At 38.8% G+C, this 16590-nt stretch overlaps 1 protein-coding gene across 8 annotated transcripts in view; it reads right to left on the bottom strand.

The window, feature by feature from the left end:
• Positions 1-308: 308 nt before the first annotated feature.
• The window catches only part of LOC137985946 (MAP/microtubule affinity-regulating kinase 3-like), a 35586-nt gene continuing 19304 nt past the window's right edge, over positions 309-16590 (bottom strand). For 2 of the 8 annotated variants that reach the window (XM_068833394.1, XM_068833396.1), the window contains 11 exons: positions 15596-15695; positions 14933-15051; positions 14609-14796; positions 13676-13877; positions 13268-13386; positions 12554-12703; positions 11468-11668; positions 9848-9898; positions 8499-8573; positions 3428-3553; positions 309-1707 (listed from right to left, as the gene is read on the bottom strand). In XM_068833394.1, coding sequence (XP_068689495.1) covers positions 1377-1707; positions 3428-3553; positions 8499-8573; positions 9848-9898; positions 11468-11668; positions 12554-12703; positions 13268-13386; positions 13676-13877; positions 14609-14796; positions 14933-15051; positions 15596-15695 — 1662 coding nt within the window. In that variant the 3' untranslated portion in view covers positions 309-1376. The remainder of the gene's footprint in view (positions 1708-3427; positions 3554-8498; positions 8574-9847; positions 9899-11467; positions 11669-12553; positions 12704-13267; positions 13387-13675; positions 13878-14608; positions 14797-14932; positions 15052-15595; positions 15696-16590) is intronic. The other 6 variants (XM_068833397.1, XM_068833398.1, XM_068833400.1 and 3 more) reach the window with 4 other exon arrangements.

Below are 16590 nucleotides of genomic sequence, written 5' to 3'. Positions count from 1 at the left end.
TGAGGCCCTGGCCTTCACACCAATAACAACCTATGACGTCAGCGGTAACCTTCGTGTCGATTCGGTGAGTGCACAATTCGTGTGGCCATCAAAATGAAAACGTATGCGCGTGGCCGGACAAACCATAGGTCATAACCAGGAAAGAGACATACCGTCGTTGTAGCTAGTCTGGCTAGCTAGTCTTCGACGAAGGGTTAATGAAAACAGCTGACGATACAGTTTCACAAGGAGATTGCCCAACGAATTTTTAAGCCCCAGAGTAGGCATTCATAGGAGATTTTCGTCAAACGTCCTCGATTAACCGTCACTGGTGGTCAAGACACTTAACTTTAATTTTTGCAACAAAATAAAAACACAAACACTTCACAATTAAAACACTGTATAAAAACTAGCTTAACTTCGCCTCCCTCCAGTTTATCTACACACCAACGGCTATCACAGCGGACATGAGGAGTAAAAAACGTATGTCTTCTGGAACAAAAGATATCTGCCTAAACGGATTTTGGTGCCTTTTTTTTTTTCACCAATTTCCTGTAACAAAAGCCACCGTTGGCAAAAAGCCTTTGTTTTCTTTTACAAAACTGCTTCTTGTCTCAATATCCTTTCCCAAATAATATTGGAAAACGCCAAATGTCCAACTGTATTGTACCTTTTTTGTGTTGCTTTGCTTTTCCCGATTTATCTGAAATAATCTAATCGTGGTTTTCTCACAGTGCATCTGGAACGAGCATAAAATTGATGCTCATCTGAAAGAAAGCCTCTATTCTCTAGTAGCTTTTGTCCAACCGCGAGGAGGACCACTGACCGGGGCATGTGCTGTGACAGCCAGAAGGTGTGACGGAGGGAGCCGGGAATCAGCTTTTAACTAGCATTGGTGCCAGCACATGGATGATGATACCGACATTACTAACGCAATATTGCAATGAACTTATTCTACACCCTCCACTAGAGCAGGACCTGACTAAGGTCATTTAAGAACAACGATTGAACAGTCGTCTGCTGCCCACATTTAAATTAAATAATTCCTATCATTATTTACAAGTAGTTGTACACGTTTTGGTCCATCGGTTCATTTTCAAACTTGTAGAAATAATGTCTTTTTTGTTACTGTACGTACTGCGAGGCAAGAAAAAGCCACAGAATATCAGAAGACTCATCTGTCTTGGTATTCCAGTGACAAATGTTGAGTGCAAAATAAACAAAATTCTCCACTTGTCAAATGACTGCACTGAAATTTAAAAATCCAATGTGCTCGTTCCCGAAAACAACCCCAATATTTCTTGCACTATTTCAAAGAAAAAGATGTTCACTGTGCGACTCATCTTTCCCTCAGTGCTGAAGACCTCCTGGTAAAGTTAAGCCCGCCCCCTCCCCCATTACAATTTCAATTCATTGGCAACCCTTGAGGCAATATTCTTGAAGTTTATCGAGGTGCCGGCAATACGCTTGAAGCGAACCCCGTTTAGTGAGAGGCGTGGCAGTTTGCACACCTCCATTTCCCATTGCACATGGTTCGCCTCGGAAGGGTTGCCATGGCAGCAAAACAGCAAGAAATTCTCCCGCTGCTCATAATCACAGTCATTTGATTCCAAGACTTTCTTGATCTCCTCCATCATCTCTTGCGGATCCATTGAACTTGTTGTCTTCATGCTCCACGTGAACCGAAGAGAGCGTGGTTTGTCACCCAGACTTGTATCGTTCATAGATCTACAATGCAAAAGGCAGTTCTAATTACAAGAGGAGCAAAACTTTACGGGGCAATGTCTTGCTAAAGTTGCTGTTTTTAGATCAAAACTGGGTAATTAGAAATTTAGCTCACGGGTACACTGGACACTGCCCACTGAGAAGATATGAAATGTATTTGTGGCACAAAGAGCTGTTCGTATTTAATTCTTGGCGGCTTTCTGAAAACTTTCTCCAAACTTGAAAAATCTGGCCAGTTTTTCAAGTTTCAATCCATTTCCATCCTCTCGATCCCTGGCCGCAAACAACAAAGTATATCTTCAGTGCACTTCAACGGTTATTGCTAACCAAACTACAGCATTAGTTTTTGGTTTTCATTGATGCAAAGACGTCTTTTAGAGTTTTGAAGTTTGACTAAAATAGCGCTACACTGCTCCTTTACCCCACACCAAGTGAAAACGAAACACACTGGGTACAAACTTGTCCAAAAAAATATGATCTCAGCAGCTTAGAGAATTTTGCATTTTACATTTTTGGGCTACTGAGCTTCGAGGGCTTTTCAACTTTTTCAATGACTCTGTACACTGGTTTTCCGAAATGGCATTATTCATTTTCTTGTAGCTTGAGAATGAATGGCTGTTTTAAACCCAAGGGACTGCCGCCTAATGTACATTAAAATGAGGTTTCCCAGTACCAAATCCCATTTCGTAGGACCCTTTTCTATTTGTAATTTCAAGATTTTAAATTTACGGAGACTTCAGGTATTGTAATTTAAACAAGACTAAAAAGACGGCAAAAGTACAATGGTAGAAACACCATAACGGAAAGAGGTATTGACTACTTCCAAGTGAGGATGCTGTGTGGTGGCCTCAAATTGCAACTTATTGAGTCTGATGTTGACTTTTTAAGATTGCTGCAGTGGTGTTTCAGGTTTGATCCCCAAACCAGCGGCATCATTTCCTCTACTCTGAGAGGGTTTCCATGTTCATCAAAAAAGCACCAATTTGATTTGACTTGCTATAAGTAAGCAAATTATCTAATAATATTATTACTACCGGACACCACCCACAGTTCAAAATTTTGAGATTGTATCATGCTGTTTCGAGTTACAAGCTGATGCGGGAGTTCGCTCAAACTACAGCTAAATGCATTCTGACCTGGGTTGCTCGAAGCATGGTTAGCGCTAACCACCGTTAAATACTATGGAAACCTATAGGTTTTGATACCTCTTAACCAACCGTTAGCGCAAATCAGGCTTCGAGCAAACGGCCCCAGATCTTGCCATTTTATCCCAATATGAACTTGTGCATCTGTCACTGGCTTTTTGCTCAGAAATGGTGTCAACAAATAGTTATGACCATTTGAACACGACGAGTTAACCCTGAATTTGCCTTCACCCAGTGGAAAAGAGTACTACATTGGTTAAGGCAGTAATCAGTTCTCAAAATACAGTGATGTGAAAGTTTATGCAATTGCCATTGAAAAACTTGTTTGTAAAATATCAACTAAGGCAAATAACAGAGCGCAAACACAATTGAACCAATCCACAACTAGGTTCACTTAAAAATGTTGAGCAGTGGCAATGCAAGAAGACTGGCACTAGCATTAGATTGGTCAAGCATCAACCAGCCTATGTAACATGCAGCTTGCTTTGGTAATGCTACAATTCATGCAGTACAAAACAAATGACACACTAGCAGCCGACTGGTCCAACTGCGCGCGCGCAGAAACTCCCAACACCTGCCTTCTTCTGCGCTTTCTCAATGAAAGCCTAGCAAAGGTTCCTCGTAGGGATTTGCGCCTGGGGCTCGAACGAGCCTTTTGGTCCGGATACACGGACTTAACGCCTGAAGCGCTATCTCCTCGGGCCCTTGAATGCAACAACACAGCTCATCAGACCCCTCGCCATGTAAGCCACAAACGAAAAAACCGTGGCCATAAGGCCGTGACTTCATTACATTGTGTTCAAATCAAAAGAAAACCTGTTCTCAGGACTGGCTTCTGTGTGCAACATAATTTCAGCTCACACACAACCTGAGCAAAATGGAAAAACCGGAAAATTGAAATTAACTTTTAAAAATGCGTTTTTTTACAGCTCAAACGTCGATCAACATGGTTCGAATTTTTGGAACATTTTTGCTTCAGCAAAGCAAACTCCAAGATCTGAACTAATGTTTTGGCTGGAAACATCAGAAATGAGATTTTCAAGACTGGCTTGTTCCCACATTAAAGATAGACTGACTGCCACTAGTTTTTCCAAACGCAAAGGTAGTGAGTTTGCTTTAGTGATACACAGGACATGGAAAAACACACTAAGCCGAAAACAATATCACGTCCTTGTGCTACTTCAATGTATCAACAGCTGAGGACAAAACATAGTCTAACCTGCTCAAAACGTCCCAGAAATTAAGCAAAACAAGGGGGAGATACGAAGGGGGAAAACATGAGTGCTAGGAAGTAGTGAACGAGTGCACTGTGTGTGTGATTAATGTGACTGATTGGAACATAAACAAATGCTGCAAAAATACACCGGACAAGGAGAAGATGAATGTATGATGAATGGATACAAGATAACATTAACATGAATGCAATAAATTGTTAGTCCATTACTCTTTTCCCTCAAGCAACCAACACACAAAAAAAAAAACACTCAGACTAACTAAAGCATTAGCCCATATCAGGTTTTAAATGAACTCCTTCACTCCCAGAGTCCAATCACTCAAATATATCAAGTGAAGATAGGATCCTCGCAGTTAAGAACGCAATTTTAACGATAGCATAGAGAAGCCTGAAAAATTCAGGACTTCAACGGGGTTTGAACCAGATGCCTCGCGATACCGGTGCAACGCTCTAACTAACGTTAGTGGCTTCATAGGCTTAGCTCAGTTGAATTGAGCGTCGCACCGGTATCGCGAGGTCACGGGTTCAAACCCTGCTGAAGTCCTGCAATTTTCAGGCTTCTCTACGCAATTGCCAAAAAATGCGTTCGTAACTGCGAATATCATAGCTTCACTTGACTTCATACCCGAAGTTCAACATACGATTCACTTCATGTATTTCATGACTCAAATATAGTTTCTCCTTAGCTTTGAATGAAATCAAAATTTCTAACCAATGAAATAAGCTGTTCTTTCCACTGCTGCTGTTTATCACAATGTAAGAGGAAGTTCTAAAGGTCTGTGGGTGAAATCCTTACGAGTAAACATTTAAATGAAACCGACTAAGCACCATTTTAGTTTTGGTGCACTTTATGCTGTTTACAGTGATACACCTTTTGAGTCTGCGGATGAAATCACAAGGTGTGACCGATAAATTGAAAACCACATGACATAACTTAAGTCAACCTTTCTTAGGTTTGAGCCAACGGACAAATCCTTGAAGGGGCTATGTCACGTTACTTTAGGGGAAATCTTCAGTTAACCAAGAGTTAAAACTCGAAAATGGTAATGTGGAATTCTTTACTGACAAAATTATCGTTACATCACAAGAGGATTCTGAGAAAAAGCGACCTTCATCCAGGCAAATTGACATAAACTTGAAGAACGTCAGGCAGACTTTTTTCGAGCTTACCCAAATGCAATCCGTTTGAATCGTGTCTATTTTTTGTCAATCCATGCTTCTCTTTCCTTTTGCTGTATTTCTTTTATGTCGTTCAACAGTTTTATGTGGTTATTGCAATGTATCATTCTACTTTTTGGGCATTTTTTTTAGGGACGTCATGGAATTACAACATTTGGCGTGACATACCGCCTTTAACTATGATCATCCAAAACATATTTAATTGACAGCCATTTTTGCATTCTTTCTTTCAGCAGTACTTTCTGTGGTACAGTTTGAAAAGCCATAAAATGTGAATCTATGACAATAAAAAATTTCACCTTTTTTCGAATTTGGGAGTGAAAGATTAGTTTTAGCTGCCATTTAAGACCACATAAGCAGTAAGAATAGCATTAGACAGTGCTAAACAACAACAAATATTACCTTACACAAAGTTTAATGATTAGGAGATATTAAGACCAAACGATCACAAAACAAAGGACATCACACTTAGCAAAAACACAATGCAAAGAAGCCACGGTCGGAAAATCCTTGAGAACTGTACACACATGCAGTACATTACGACACTTTATACACTGCGAGAGGTCTGTAGCTGATGCTTCCTGAGCTGCGCTGTTCCATCCAAGATGCAACCCAGAGAAGGCTGGCACCACATGACGTCACTCAAGGAATGCTGAGGAACAAAATAACCAACTGTATTCTACGTAAAACTAGCCTGTGTCTGTCCTAACAAAGTGAGGTACTGGCAGCAAAACACATTGTAACGTCATGCAGTAAGGCCCTTCTCCAAGTAGCAAGCTTAGTATCAGAAATTCCTGAAGTAACCATTATTTTTTTTTAATAAACAGGAGTTTAAGGTGTACCTGTTGCAATATTACATTAGCTTTCCCTACTGCATTATAGTTTAAGCAGATACAAATGCTTTGTTGGCTTTAACTTACTTTTGAAGACGCTGCTGTTTTCCTTTTTTACAAAACCTAACTCACAAAGTTTAGGCTTAAGTGGGAAAGCTAAAATATTGGATTTTCAAATGGCAATTGCACTGAAAGATTTCACTGTTGTTACAAATATTAATTATACCATTACCAGCAAAATCAATCAAACTTAAATAGAACAGTACAAGCACTTCCTTTATTTAAACTGCAATTTTTTTAGCTTGATGCAATAGTTCAGAGATTGCAAATAAAGAGAAAGTCAGTCTCCCTGCATTTTAACTTATTTTAAGACTTGTAAGAAATTAATGGTCTTATGTACCACGTGATAAGGGTGTGGGTTTTTCCAACATAAGACACAGTTACAACCACATGAAAATCGTAGCAGTGCGAAAGTATGCTACTCTGTACAAGCCAAAAAGTTTACAAAGAACAGACTAAAATACAGAAAAGGAATTGATATAAATGATTCTGAGGACATTAATTCTCAAGTCATTAATTTCCCTTTAGAAGAAAGATTTTACAATTTAATCTCAGTCACATATACTGGTATGGAACAGCGCAATTTCTGAAAAAAGATTTCAAGAAAGAGGTCCTTCCTGCCTCTTCTCCATAATGCTGACAAAGCGACGAGATGATTTCTTCTTAATTATTTCTTTTTGAATCAATACAAAATGAAAGGCTCCAGAGCAAAAACAATAATTTAGATAAGTAGAACCTGGGTGATTTTGTAGTTTTGAAAATTTTTTGAGCAAGCTGGGAGCACGTGAGCCAAATCACATGGAATTTGGCGTCTTGTCATTCCACTGTGATTTTCGTTTGTATAAATCAAGGAACAATTCACTCAACCATTGATTTTATTCAGAAGAATGGAAAGGAAAATTGGTTGCATTTCTGCCAAAAGGTCATCAACACAGGTCAAGTTGGACACTTTGATTTGATTTGCCTTGTTTTACACAGGGAGGGAAGGTTAAATAGACTCAACATTCTCTATGAGCTATAGGCAAGGAAGGCCAGCTCACAACAACTAGGAATTCATTCCTTAATCTATGCAACAGTGTGCAAGTTTGAGGATGCAATGTGGTGTCGCGTTTAGGGAAGTACTGTTGCATGCTATCGTCCAGAGTTTAAAATGAACGCTGGCTAATAGCTGGATTTATCTTCAAATTTTCCAAATTAAACTCCACTTCGCTGAGTAAAGTAAGCAACGGGTGGCCTCCTGTTTTTTGGGGTTTAACTGACCATGTCATTCTCGTTTGAATTAGCACTTTCAGATGACACAAGCAGAATGCTGTTGACAGATGCGCAACCTACTGTGCTAAGTGGGACAGTAGACAAATATCTAGCATGGAGCCCTTCAAATTGTACTTAAGCCAAAACGTTGAAATAGGCCAAAAAATTACAATGACAAATTCTTCACTGCCACCAAGGACTGGTCAGCTCAACTTTGCACTTTCTTGTTACATAGTCCATTAAATTTGAAACTTTTATCCAGAGAAGTTTGCGTACGAACAGCAGTTGCATTTAACTAAGAAACAGCGCACTTGCAAGTTCCAAAGAGAGGGTAACGTTTGCATGTACGAACAATGTGGACGTTAAAAATAGAATAATTTAATTTGCAGATGCTGTCTTACACAATAATTACGTGCTCAAACCTTTTCTAGTTCCCAGGAGTGAGACTTAATACTACGAAAACCACTGATCTGTGGAATGGGCCCGAATTATTGAGTGACTGCCCTGCCCACCTCAGTTGGAATTTTGATGAAATTCCTTTCCCACTGTGTGCTTTCACCATCCAGGTGTAGTGGAACAACCACAACAATGGAAAAATATGTTTTCAAAATTATGAGTCCTGGGGAGAAATGGATAAAATTGTTCTTGTCCAGCAAAGAGGATGCACGTGCAGTTACCATGGACTCGCTGCCACTTTGAGTGTAAGATTTGTTCCCTGGACTAAAAAGTAGAATCGAACACAACACCTCTCAAGAATTTGAACTATTTACAAGTGAAAGTGGACGGGGCAGTGAAATTTGGGCCAATTTCACAGATAAGTGGTTTTCGTAGTAGATTTTAATCTGTCTAATGCCAGACAATTTTACGATTTTGCTGGGTTCAGCCTGACTTTTTGTCCACAATGACAAATCGGAGGCCAGAAACAGCAACTAAGTTGTTAGTATAAGAAAAAGCTTGCTGTTGTTTTTCTTATTTTTCATGTGCCAAGTCTTCAAGACAACTAACTCTTTAGGTTTTAACACCATCAGCTTAACTACTCAGGGAAAGAGGCAAACACACTTTAAAACTGACATTTATCAATGTGTTACTGACCCTTGGCCACTATCTCCCATGCTACTGCGAGACATTTCTCTTGGTTCCCTTGGGGAAATGGCTTGTTCCATTGGTCTGATGAAAAAAGTAATAAACTTATCAGTAAAGTTCCTGTATTCACTAATTAAATTGGTGTAATGCTGCACTTAAACACTCAATCATGCAAGATGATACACAAAGTTGCAAGATCCATGAAGATCTGTTTAAATGTTTGTGTTAGCGTGCCTTCAGACTTAACAACCACTTTCATAAATGGCAACCACTTTTACCTACTGCCGTCATTTTGAAACAAATAAATTATTCTTTTGAAATTTGCTCGTCGTAGCAAAGCTAGAAGGGCTTATTAGCATTAAAACAAAAGAATATTTTATTTGGCTGCCATGTAAGAGGTCTATTGAACCAAACATTTGATCAGGATGTCCAAAAACGATAAAAGTACACGAGAGTTGAAGATCACTGCAGTTAAGCAGAGTCTTTGAGCATTTGCAAAGAATGATGATCTACAGCTCTACTGTATTAATAATTTCAATTGCTGCAGTTCAGATAATGTATGAACATTTCATAAATTCTAAATGAATGTCATTCAATGTTGAAAAGGTTGTTAAAACAGTGTTTAACGACTCCTAGAGTGGTTTAAGTGTCATGGGTTTAATTTTCATTGAACAAAATGTTAGACCATTTTAAAGTCATTTAAAACCTGCCTTAGGGTAAATTTAATCCACCTTTAAAGTGCTACTATGATAAAAAAAAAATTCCTTCAGATTTTGAAAGCATGTTTGCTTGACACCTGACTGGCAGTATTTTGCACTTTGAATTTTATCCAAAGGCTGTTTTCTTCAAGTGCAAATTAAAACTTAAAACTTTGGTAACAGTGTTCAGTTTACACAGTTTTGAAATACAAAGACAAAGTAGCATTGATTTTTGGTCATAATAGCACTTTCAGTTGAAATTGAATTAACTATCTGAATCACAATTTATGAAAACCCTTTTTCAAATTTCCTTTTTAATCCAGTGACTAGCAAAGTGTGTTAGAAATGAAGGTTTATGTGCACTGTAATGATTTAAATTCCATGCACGAATGAGCAGAAATTTTTTTAAACACCTAGCTTGAGTAGAGAAGTTGTCAAATATTTAAGTTGTCAAGAACAGGCAATTTTCAATTTCCACAATTTATCATGTTGAACTTACTGTAGTTTTCCATGTTTAACTGTCTTTAACTAAACCAAGTTTACAGCATATACTGATGTAGCTGGTATAAAGCAGGTACCTTTCTCTTAGCTTACTAAATTCACACTAATCATGCAAACAAACAAGTCATTAAACATTAAGTTTAATTGTCAAAAACTGACCGTGGAGCCTGGGGGCCAGGCCTTGGTGTCACAGTGGGGTCCAATTGCCTACTAAGAATTCAAACGTCATTATTAATTAAACTTCTCGACCCCTTACTGGAGCACTATTTCATGAAATCAGCTCTTGATGAAATAAGATCAACCAGGCAAGAGAGGTTCCTGTAAGTGCTGTTGGTGACACTCGCTAACATTTCGACAACCCGACTAAGTTACCCTTAAGGTTGGGACACCCTTGGGCATAAGTTGCTGCAACATGTCACAAGAACAAGTCGCTGCAACAATTCGCCTCATGTGACACGGTTAATTCTGTGAAAATTAGTGTCGCTGCGGCAGAATTTTGTCACTGCACAAATTCAAGCCATTTTGAATTTGTGCGACTGATCGCAGTGACAAAATCAGTGAAACCAGCGTTGTCACACAGTGTGTAAAATTCCAGGAAAAAGTCGTTGCAGCAAAATATAAGTGAACCAATGAGAGCGTGTCATAATTATGGTCTGGCATATTGAATTAAAAAACTAGTTCACATTCACCCTCATACAAGATCACTGAGAGTGCAACGAACAGGCGTAGTGTTGCAGTGACTTGCTTTGCAAGTAGTATACACGGAGAGACTTGTTGCCTAGTGTGTCTTGGCCTTTACATGTACAGTCAAGTGAGGTCTCTGAAGATGACTTCCATTTAGATTGTCAAAATGTCAGTCAATGACATAAACAACAGTCCTTCTCAGGATGCTTTTCACCCGACCAATCTTACTTTCAACAAGTTTTGATACAATTCCTGGGTTCACAACATCATGCTTTATCACTCAAGAAACTTAACATTATTTTAACATTTTACTTTGTCAAGACGACACCAACGACATTATTTTATGCTTTTCAAGACATATTGAGTTATGAACAGACAATAAGACGGGAAACTTAGTTTTTTTATAATTTAATGGCAGAGAAATAAATTTATTTATTTCACTAATACTAGTGAAACCTTTTTTAGGACATATCAAATTGACATATACCAGGAGACAAAACCATGCTGCACTTATTGCAACATGGCAATCATCGCCAAATAATTAACTCCATAATTTGAGTCTGGCATATTCAATAATCTTGCTGGCTGCACAAGCTGATGATCAAACTTTATTCCTATTTCTTTGTAGAAAACATATTGGCAATGTTCTGAAGCACGGCATATATCACATTATGAAATTATAGAGAGCACTCAAGAAGCTAGAGTAGCTATTCACTGAGGAATTTTTGTGCATCTACCATGCTTTCCAAAGTATATAGACACAACTACTACGATTCCCAGTTGAGTAAAGTTACCATGTTGTCAAGGGCAACTTACTTCATTTCCAAGGGTAACTTTTTAGGTTTTGACATCTTTTAACTGTTAACGGTCAAAAGTTGGATTTAACTGTTTCCATTATTTTGTAGAATTTGGCAGGCCTTATCACTCATGACTTCAAGGTCCTAAAAGTCACTCTTGGAAACGAAGCAAGTTGCCCTTGAAACATGGGAACTCAACAGTTGAAACTTTGCTGCAAAACTTCTTACGTGGCGTACTCAATTGAGAATCATATTAAAAGCAGGACCTGATGAATAATTTTTCGTAACTACAACCTACCTCTTACTAAATCTTGATGTCAACTTGCTAAGGAGAGATGGCCTCCCAGCAACTCCAGGACTATTGGGATCAAGATATCTATCAGGTCCATTCTGTGTTCGCGGGCGCGTCTGGCCGCTGTGGAATGTACTGCGTGCTGTCATGTTTCTGGTTCCTAACCTAGAGGGCGGTGGTTGAGAATCAGGCTTGGTGGTTGGTCTCCTGAGAGACAAAAATTAATCACAGAATCGCTTTGAGCCAAGGTGCAATACAATGGACTGAAGGTTCCAGACAGACAGTCTTGCCATAGTTACACAAATGTCCAGGCAACATAGTGTCATCACAGTGACATCTTACATTTTTTAATGACATCACTTTTTCAAAGTGCACAGAGCACCATGGGTAAGAAAATTATGGTAACACATATGTGCAAGTAAATTTGGTTTTGGTCACCATAAAATCATACGTCCACCCCACCATGTAGGCCAATGTGAAACTCTGTGGTGCAACCTGCATTTTTGGCAGGAACATCTATGACATTGGACATCCATGGTATGGTTAATTAACAACTGTCAACACAAGGTATCCACTGACAAGTATCACATGACCATATCATCGGCTCAAGTTTAAAGCTCATTCAGGTCAGCTGTTGACCACTCACCAGGTTTTCAATTGGATCACAGGCCCAAGCCTTGGGTAAATTTATATTATTTGATGGAGGATACACATTTATTGCTTGTTTCTCACATAAATAAGTGGTTGTTTCACTGTTTCCCATTTTTGGGCATAACCACTTTTTTGGTTCTTTTCCCTCATGCATGTACTTATCGCTCCAGTTCATGACCTTAATTACATTTCAGAAAAGACGCAGGTTGCCTTTGAAAACAACAAATTAAAGATTCAAGATAAACGAGCATCAAAACTTTGATCATTTAACAGCTTAACAGACAACTCTTCATAGCTTAATTGTCAGGCTTGTGGAGAACAAAACGAAGGAACTTGAATAAACAAAAGTCACAAAAAGGGAGAATCTGTAATTGTTCCAATGTGCCAGATTAGTAAATGGCTCATGAAAGTTAAATTATCTTAAAGTGGCAAAGCACTGACCCAGATCTATGTCGATTTTCTTGGTGAATAGCCACTGGAGGAAGTGATCTACGTGTTGGTGAAAGCCGGTTACCGAGGTCAGGTGGAGGTTGCTTAGATGAGGGTCGGCCAGCCCCAACACTGCCACCACTTGGGCCAGGTTCAGTCACGCTAACAAAGGACAGAAAAAATTACAAAAGTGACACCCGTTTGGAATTTAATTAAAGGGGCTGGGTCACGCAATTTTAGGCAATTTCAGCACTGATCGAATGGTCATAGAATCGACTAAAATATCAAAATAACTGTTCAAAACTATAGAAGAACTCTAACAAAACACAGGGAAGCCAAGAAGGGACATGGATGGACAAAACTGGAGAGGATTGAAATGGATTGAATTGGGGTAAATTTGAAAAACGTCGGCCCACCTTTTTTCAAATTTATATCTGTCTATATCGAAATGTCATTTACACAGCTGGAAAATCATTCTCAGTTGTTATGTGGCCATGATTTTGCAAATGAAAGACTCTTAATGCTCTGTCAATTTGACCTTTAGAGCTCATAATTAACAAAATTACCTAAAATAGTGGGACCTCGCCCCTTTAAGGCATCTTACAAAGAACAATCAGCAAAAAGCAGAGAAAAAGAGGTCAAAGAGAGATGCTAATAATTCACAGTAAAAACACATCACAGAAAAGCTCTGAAAGAGGCAGTCTTTCTCGGAATGTCTTAACGTACCTCTCTCCTTTACCATTAGTTTGACTTGATGGCGTCTGAGTACTGTTCCTATCTTCAGCTCGTTTTTCTCCGTACACGTATGTATTCCGTCTGATTATTCCTGGGGGCATACTATGTTGCTAAAAGAGTAAAATGATTCAGTCTTAAGTAATCAGTTATGAGACATCCTGTACATGTACAAAAGAGAAAGCACACTTTTTACCACAAGCATTTCCTTTTCACCACTAAGGATTTCATTAGAAAAAGCAACAGAAAAGTTTTGAACAATCGAGTTTAGAAGATCGAGCTTTGAGGGACCGTCATCATTCTTTTGCATGGTACTGTATCTCAACAACAAGAACATTCAAGGTTTAGTGCCATTTAAGACCTTTACATGAGAATTTCCATGAAGAGAGAAAAATTACCAACCCTTTGAGTCTTTCCTCTTCTAGTTCTATCGTTCGCTCTTTCGGGTATTTCTGACTTATTCGGATTGGAGGCTCGCCCAATAGATGAGGGTACTCGCTCATCATCAGGAGCAGCACTCCTTACCACACCGGGCTTTTCCCATTCACCACGGGCTGTCGGCCTGGCTTGACTTGATGATGATCCACCAGTCTCTGTTGCAGCCCTGATCCAAAAAAATGCAACTTTAGTATGAACCTGCAGGTACAGACTGCAGCTTTCAATCCAGTGTGTGCAGCAAAATCCAAGCCAAACCAAAAAATGGCCTTAATAGAACTTTTCAGCTGCACTGTTTGTTTTAAACCACAGACACTGTAACATGCTCTAGGAACTACTTCATTCCAAGATTACCAATCAAAGGGTGGCAGGACACACAGTTCCAGAATTCGTCACAATCAGAAATGCAAAATTAGCACATTAACATCTCTTCCATTAACAACGGGGCCCTGAAACATTTGAACGCATATCTTGTTTTTTACTGCTGAAGTTTGCCAATCACAATTCTGGATGTGACCTTTTCACCCAGTTCTCATGACAGTGAAAGACAAATCCATGGTTGATTGAAATAATATTATCATTTGAACTACAGAGTCTACATACTGTATTCAAGAAAGGAGCAATAAATCTTTAAATCTTAAATCAACTTGCATTTCGGACAGTGACTGTGAGAAGGATCAATAAGGAAAAAATGGCAGAAGTGTGAAATAATCAGTGCATGGTGAGTATTAGATACAACAGTAACTAAAACTGTTAGTAAGCAGATTAAAACAGTAATAACAAAATAATGCTGTCTGCAAAACAACTTTTGCAAAAAAAAGAAAGAAAATCAATAAGACATAAAATAAATTCTGAAAAACAAAAACAAAACAAAAAAGTGCAACCTAATGCAATGCTTGCCTTGTTATTGCACCTGCTTTATTTGGTGCGCGACCCTCAGAATACCTTCTGGGAAGTTCCCTTTCTCCTCTTTCCCGTCTTGCGCTTGCACGGCTCGGCCGGATTGGAGCAGGAACACCAGAGGGTGTTGACGTACTTGGTCTTGGTGCACTTGTGTTTTCCATGAGGGGATCACTGGAACCATTCAACTGTTAGTCACAAAAACAAAATTAATTCTAGTTTTAGCTTTCTTTCCTGGAATACAAATACACTTACTTCACAAAAAAAAAAAAATTTCTAAATAGTACATCATCGATCTTACTCCCAATCAATTCTTTATCTTACCGTTAATTTTTGCCTCTTCTCATCCAAGAGGAGATAGGTGGCCATGACCTCATCATATCTGTTGTTAGCGAGTGCTTCTTGGATTTCATCTCTTGAAAACCCCATTTGAAGCATTATTTCTAACACAGAGTAAAGAAATTTAGAACTAAGTACATGTACTTTCAGTTTTCTTGCAACCTCTTCCCTCCCAACACATTATTTTACTTGTTGATGAACTACACCGTAGCAATACTTTGCTTTCATACACATACAAATATGACAGCTTCCAGACCATTACTAACATAGAAATTAACAAGTTGTGTGGAAATAGACCAATACGTGTATTTCCGATGGTCTTTGTGTCCCGGACAAACAGGAGTGAAAAACTTTACCATCTTGACTGACCACTGAAAAAAGTTAGAGGTTGGGCATTCGAGAGAGGTGAAGAACCAGCGCTTCATTTTCCATTTAGTTTGGATTGGGGATTTGCAACTGATAGTTTGAGGAAAATCAAAGTTCTCCAATTTTTCAAGAAATAAAGGAATAATGTTTACTTTGATTGAAATTAGGGTTGCTGAATACAATAATTCTTCAAGATCTCTACAAAGTAACGTAACCTCCCATTGAGTGCATATACAGTATGTTTACTGACAGGTTGAAATGCACAACTTAGACAATTCTCACCTATTCTCCTTTCATCTTTAAAATCGGGTGTAGGTTCACAATATGGTTTAAGATCCTGATTATCGTAGCCTAAATTCATCCATTTGTCAGACATAATTTGCTGTGAAAGAATCAAACAGAGGAAGTTGTGTAAAGCAAAATGCTGTTAGAATGAAAGAATGGACTGTATTTAAGTGTTAACTGTACAATTTAGCGACTGGGCACTACTGTATCTACCCGTGTATAATACGCACTTTTTCCCCGCTAAAACAGCTCCCAAAATTGAGATGCGGAATCCTTTGTTTTAGACTCGCGTTCCTCATTAGCATTTAACATCTCACCAATACATGTACAATCGCTTTGGCGGCTAAAATTTTTCCCTTTGCGACTAAAATATCTGGAGAAGTTGCAAATATGCGACTTCTTTTCACCTTCACTCTTTTGAAACAAAAGGGTTAGCGGTTGCCACTTTTGCTAAAATAAATAAAGAAATGACAAAATTATTTTTTTTCTCGCCAAGAATTTTCTTTCTGTGTTGGCGTGTGCCTGTGACAGATCAAAATTAAGACCAATGGTGATTTTCAAGAGGAAGACGCCTAAAGTTGGAAACAAGCACAGAGATGTCAGCACTGCCGAAGAGAAATGCTGTATGGATACCGAGGGAATGAAGAGTTTGATGTGTACAATGTAGTGATCTGGGGAGACGAAGCAGCTTGCTTGTTTTTGAAGCTCATGTGACTGAAAGCATGAAAAGCAGAATTCACAAGAGAAAACACCAAATTAGCAGTAATTCTTGGCAGATTGACCTTAGTTCCGCAGCCCCTTGATGTTTCCTTAAATTAACTGTTTAAAGATGGGGTTAAGAAGAGGTGGATGGCAGATGGAAGCGATGGCCACCAAAACAAGCCCTCCTAAAAAGAACTCATCACTTCGTGGATTGCTGGTGCATGGAGCAACATTCCTGAAGAGATGATTGAGTTGTCTTTTGTCACATGTGGAGTAATAAACAATGTTGA

Source organism: Montipora foliosa, unplaced genomic scaffold (genome assembly GCF_036669935.1).
Source record: "Montipora foliosa isolate CH-2021 unplaced genomic scaffold, ASM3666993v2 scaffold_117, whole genome shotgun sequence".
Classification (NCBI taxonomy): domain Eukaryota; kingdom Metazoa; phylum Cnidaria; class Anthozoa; order Scleractinia; family Acroporidae; genus Montipora; species Montipora foliosa.
Note: the sequence above shows the minus strand (reverse complement) of the source record. Positions and strands in the feature narration are given on the sequence as shown.